This window comes from Micropterus salmoides, unplaced genomic scaffold (assembly GCF_014851395.1).
Source record: "Micropterus salmoides isolate LMB-PRFRI ecotype aquatic unplaced genomic scaffold, ASM1485139v1 Ms_hic_scaffold_16, whole genome shotgun sequence".
Lineage (NCBI taxonomy): Eukaryota > Metazoa > Chordata > Actinopteri > Centrarchiformes > Centrarchidae > Micropterus > Micropterus salmoides.
The window spans coordinates 29902224-29908223 of NW_024040707.1; the positions used below are offsets into that span (position 1 = coordinate 29902224).

The 6000-nt window shown below is 38.1% G+C and overlaps 1 protein-coding gene across 1 annotated transcript in view; it reads right to left on the minus strand.

Moving 5' to 3' along the window:
* Window positions 1–132: 132 nt before the first annotated feature.
* The window catches only part of tmco4 (transmembrane and coiled-coil domains 4), an 11924-nt gene continuing 6056 nt past the window's right edge, over window positions 133–6000 (minus strand). The window contains exons 8-14 of the mRNA XM_038723348.1: window positions 5879–5998; window positions 4661–4825; window positions 4271–4407; window positions 3853–3937; window positions 2369–2486; window positions 2042–2159; window positions 133–907 (exon numbers count right to left, since the gene is read on the minus strand). Of these exons, the coding sequence (XP_038579276.1) occupies window positions 398–907; window positions 2042–2159; window positions 2369–2486; window positions 3853–3937; window positions 4271–4407; window positions 4661–4825; window positions 5879–5998 (1253 nt within the window). The 3' untranslated portion in view covers window positions 133–397. The remainder of the gene's footprint in view (window positions 908–2041; window positions 2160–2368; window positions 2487–3852; window positions 3938–4270; window positions 4408–4660; window positions 4826–5878; window positions 5999–6000) is intronic.

Here is a 6000-nt window from a genome sequence, read left to right on the forward strand (position 1 = left end):
AGAAGGGCCTTGAAGAAGACACATTCACTGAATTGCTTTCTGGCCATATGGAAATCAAATTACTGTGATAATATCCATAGCAACCAAGCCAACTGATGAAAATGAAGCACAAGAAAATAAATAATGACACTATTTACAGGTAGTAAAACATCTACTTTATTTACAAAGTTCTAAATTGTTATCAATAAATTAGTCTAAAAATCCCATTTAGGAGTTAAACAAAGCAGTTAATTCAGGGGTTTTCACTTCAGGCTGCCATATGTGTGCATTGACTATTTAGCTGTCTTTGGCATGTCAGTGTGTTGAGAATGGAATTAATTAAGAAAGCTCTGATGCTGAAAAAAAACTTGAGAAGATGAGATTTTACAGGGAAGCAGCTGGTCCTGTCACATGCTCTTTACAAGTCTGGCTGCCTTTGTGTGTGCTCTGTAGTCCAGGGTGTATCATCCCAGCTCCATGATACGTGTTCGCTCTCAGGGTCAGCCTCCTCTATACCGTCACACACAGCAAAAGCAGACGCTGTGTCGTCATCAGTGGCATTCTCCTCAGAAGTAAGCGGTAAATTGTTCCCGACTACTACTTGACTGTTGGATTCTGTATCATTTAATGATTCCAGCAGGTCTGAAATATCAGGGATATCCCAGCCGTCACCCATATCGTCTGTCTCTGCCGCCTCTTTTGCGTCTTTACTTTCTTCTGTACAAGTCTCAGCCTCCTCGGCTTGATTTTGTGTCTCAGTCACATGTTGCTTGTTGGGGGGTTGGCCTGGGATGTCCACTGCTCCTTCAGTGGCTGTTTTTACAGGCTGAGGAAGAGCAAAGAAGGCTCCTGGGACTTCTTTGGTGGGAAATCCTACTGCTACCAAGATGGTGTCCATCTGACGCATGTAGTCCAAATGACCTTTTACCTGGGAAGCAGACACATGGTTTTACTGTCTCTGACTAAAAAAGGATACATATTCCTTTGTAAATTACAGTGTATAATTTCACTTTTTTACAGAAAACATCATCACTTTGTACAAATCTGTTTGTTTCATATTTTTTTGTATAGCAAGGTTTCTTATTCCTCACATGGCTTGATATATAGTGTATAGTGCTTCAATCATGTCAAGTATCTTTTTACTTTCTTTTTTAAATATTCAGTTGAATTAAATGTGATGCTTTACAACTTACAAAGATAACTATGTGTTATGTTTCTTGTGGAATCCTGTTGATTTACAGGGTGGCAGAAAGGCATTGCTGTGAACTGAAACAGACCAGCAGGGGCCTTACTTTTTTCTTATCTTTTAATTTTATTTTAACAATACAACTGTCTCTTAAAATGCTAATTAAAATATGCATTTAATAATGTTGCATCACAAGATTATATCTGATAACATTTTATTTATAGTTATTATAAATAGTTTTTGTGTTAATTACTAAAATGACTTACTTTAATTACTGAAACATTTTTGCCATAAAAACAAGGTCATATGTCAAATTGTGTTTACAGCTTGTTCCACTGCTCCAAGGTTGCCCAAAAAAGATCAATTAATACTTTTTAAGGGACACAGTATGCAGTGAATAATAGTAATGGGTCTCAATTTTCTAATTAAATTATAACAAACAGAATAGTTTTATGCAACTATGGTGACTATGGTAAAAACTATGGTATGTTTTTACTGGTGCCTGCTAGTAAAGCCTCACTACCAGGCGTTGGTAAAATGTGCGAATAGTAATTTTGCCACTCAATAATAAACCGATGATTTAACAAAGATTATTTCAGTTGTGAACCACAGCCTGTTTCCAAAACCTAAAAACTTAAAAGGCATAGCTGCAGATAATGTAGTTTACGTTAGTCAACGACACCTTATATTATTTCACAGGCTCTGATCTAACAACAAATGTGACATTTTTATTTCTTAAAAAGTGTGTCTTTTCTTGAAATGTTACCTTGAAGGCAAACCTTGAAATATTGAATAATCTTTGGCTCATATGCACTTGAAAAACAATTCATTAAGGAAACTTTAGTGGGCCAAATATAAACACAAGCTCTGACTCACCACAGAGGAAAGATCCACATTGATTATACGCCGATCCTGGACGTTGATTGGCTGTAGCCCAGCAACAGACAGTTGTGCAGCTGAACTTCGGTACAAGAACCCCAGGAGCCAGTCCCCTCTGATAGGTGGACAGTTAAACACATACAGATAAAGTCATCTATTCATGCTGTCAAGACAGTAGTTTCTGAATCCACTGCATCCAAAACATTGGACCCAAATATAAAATGACTATTTACGAAGCATGCTTTAAGGAATCAGAAGCATTTACTATAAACATGTAAACATTATACTCCATGCATACAGAAAGACAGCGCTCTGTTGGATTACCTGCAGTAGCCATTCACTATTTTTCCAGCCACTACTCTGGTCATCCTCTCCCAGGCCTTTTCAGAACCATCCACAGGGGCCCCCAAGAGGACTACATCCTCCACTACCCCTTCACTACCTAAAGAATCACAACAATACAGTACTCAACTCATTTGTCAAAACATCGTTTTTAAAAAAGAGGGAAAAAGAAGCTAAATTAGCTTAATCACAGATAACAACAGAAGATAATCAGTCACAGATTTACGATATGGCGACAGACATAGTGCATTTTCTATGTGGATTGTGCATTAATTTTGCACTGATATCACTATGCAAATGCAGCTTTCATAACCAAATAACTTAAATAATTTACTAAAACTGGGCATTTTTAAGATATAGAAATAAAAGTTCACTTTAACTGATCATATACTGTATGTATAAAATATTGATCTGAAAAGTAACTAGTGATTAGAGCTGTGAAATAATAAACATAAAATATTTCCCTCTGAAATGTTGTGGAGTAGAAATATCAAGTAGCAGAAAATACCATGGAAACACTCCACAGTAAAGTAAAGTACCTCTAAATTGTACTAAAGTACAGTACTTGAGTAAATGTACTTTGTCACATTCCCCCACTGCTCTCCACTAAACCATGTATTCTCTATGAGATTCACGCTTCAGCTTTCCAATTCTGAACCATTATTTCAATGGACTGAATCAGAAACGCTTTTTTACTTTCCAGCATTTTGTCTCATTAACTAAGTACCAACGTAGCGTTAACCGCACCACTGTACGCTGAGCTGCAGAATGAATGGGAAGAGATGTTCTGATGCTTCCCTTTCAGTCTGCTACATTACTGACTGTACAGACAAACTATAGCTGGCTAACAACAAACAGATGAGATGAGCACAAATGACAAGGTGGTTGGCAGGGACAGGGTTAATATTACTTGTATTGAAAAGGGAAAATGATGGGGTCATTAACTGTTTCAACTTTCCAGTACGTATTTCACAAACTAGTTGCTAGCTGTGACGCACTCTGCTATATGTACTGCAGACAGTGCTGACTACTGAGAGTATTGTAAACAATGGAGTCGGAGCATGCTCTGCTGGATAAACTATGTGATGACACAATTTCTACATCACCCCCGAGCATCATTTTCTGCTCATTTTTGCATTTCATCATTATATGTTCTGTAAAAAGTTTTCACGTTGGTGCATTTCGGAAAAAACATATACGCCGATACGATATATCTGCTGATTAAAATGGTCAACCTACAATATATAACCATGTATAAATGCTTATTATTTAGAGAGGTCTTCATAATAATTGTACTCTACTTATAAGGTGACTTCGTAGAAAAGGCAAGGATGAAGTGTAGCTTTTTAAAAGTCATGACTTCACCCCAGGAATGTCTCACATAGAACATTTTAAAAATCATATTGAGTCGAACATTTTTATAGAATGTAGAAATGCAATCATCCACAGAAAGGTGTTCATGTCACCTTTGTCATTGGCAAGCTCCTGTAGACAGTAGTAGATAACTCTGGCCCCAAGGCTGAAACCTATGAGACTGACAGGCCGCTTCCCCTTCACATACAAAAAGAAAAAGAAGAGATGCACAATTCTTAAGTTACTTTCATCCTCCTAGCGTTTCATGATCATAGGCAAATGATTGTCTCTGAGCATAATGCAATATTTAAGGTTAATAAATATAGTATTTCATTTAAGGTTTTGTTGTAATGTCCTAGGAGTACAATCAAAGGAACAAAGAACAGAAACATTACGGTTGGAGTTGAACTAATGTAGTTAATATGTGCACACAACATATACAAGTAACCCTAACCCTTCTAGAGCAACATGTGACAAAATATTGTAGTACACTACAGTGGATCTTAACAGAGGTAAGAGGTAGAACGATACCTGCTGTCTGCTTCTCAAAACCTGTGCCAGGTGTTTCCCCACCTCAGCTGAGCGGTTTAGACAAACACACCAGGGATTGTCAATGACGCTGGCTGCTGCCAGCAGATACGCAGGCCAAGTCAGAGCCGCCACAATCCCTAGACAGTGTGATGGTGTAAAAGACATCAATGCAGTACCAAGTATGGGTCAAACTAAGAAAAGTAGCTAAATAACGTAGTTAGAATTGTTTAACAGAAATAAACCTGCAAAAAACGCAACCATAGCATTGAGTTAACTTCTCACGTCACATATCCCAAGGGTGAAGTTAAGAACAAAAAATATTTTATTACAAGCACAAACACTCCAAATACAGATCCACTGAATATGCTTCCTGCATGACCATCCTCCTACCTGAGAGCACCGTGTACTTGAGTGCTTCCTGGGCCACCATGCTGACTAACCCATCCAACAGAGAGGCCATTGCTGAGCCCAGATCCCTGAGGAAACGTGACTCCCACACCAGGCAGTACTGTTCCCCACACTCGCCCAGGCTGCACCACGGGGCCTGGAACGAACCTGGAAGACAGTAGTTCAGTAGTTTGTTTTTATGTAAGGAAACGGCTAGGCAGCACTTGGTTGTAAAGTGTTTTTTGTCTACTGAATGTGAAGGGGGTACTAAGCTTGTTACTGTGTATTTTTAGTGGGGGAAGAGAGCTGCATTATTTTATGTAAAAGCAAAACCTAAGTGGTTTACTTGCATAATCTCAGGTGGACACTCAACTGGTATAGTTTAGAACATTATGGGTAGAACTTGCTCAGTATTACCACATAATTTTAGGTAATCAAATGTTTTTCTTAATTTGTGGGATTGCTGCAAAATGTTCAGCTCACTGAAGATATTATCAAAATGACATTTGGTGTTTATATCTTCCATACTTTCTGGATTGTGATGTATATCTGGAGTTTCTCAGCACAGAATTTCATATTAAAAGCCACCAGATGTTAACCTGGGCTAGCTGCTTGGCACTGGAGAAGGATGGATTTTCAAACTAAAAGCCCAAAAGGTAACAGCAGCTACAGGAGCACTGATCTCAAACACACACAGGCACACACAACTCTAGTACACGACAGTGACAGTGCTTATAGCGCTTAGACTGCTTAGTCAACTTTGGGTTTAACCATATTCCAACCAAGACACTTAAATGACACGTCAGCCCCTTCTCTATACACTTAAGCTCATTCAAGTCCTTAGCAACTCTCACTTTAACACTGTTCATTGCTTACAATGTGTTTCCTTTTCTATCAATTCAATTCCTCACTATTTGCTCTGATTTTTTTACACACATTGCACATGTCCAGCGTAGTTGTATGGTTACTTTCAGTTGTTTTCATACCATGCTATTTAACACCTCTGAATGCAAAATATTAAAACAGAAAAAACAGACAGTCCTATCTGGTTATTATCCATGAAAATGTTCTATTTATTTTACAGAAACTGTGCTATATCATGAGATATATAGACTGCAATATAAAATAATTAATACGATGACAGAGAATTGACCTTATTGCCCACACATAATCTGTGGAAACTGTAAGTGGTTGTAGTGAGACAGTAGAAGCCATACTTACTGTATTTACCACTGCAGAGCCAACCTGTCACTGCAATGGTGAGGTGAAGATGTTTCCCCGATCTCAGTGGCAGGAATTCAAATTCCTCTATTGCCCCAACACACTTTTTCATCTTGTAGCCT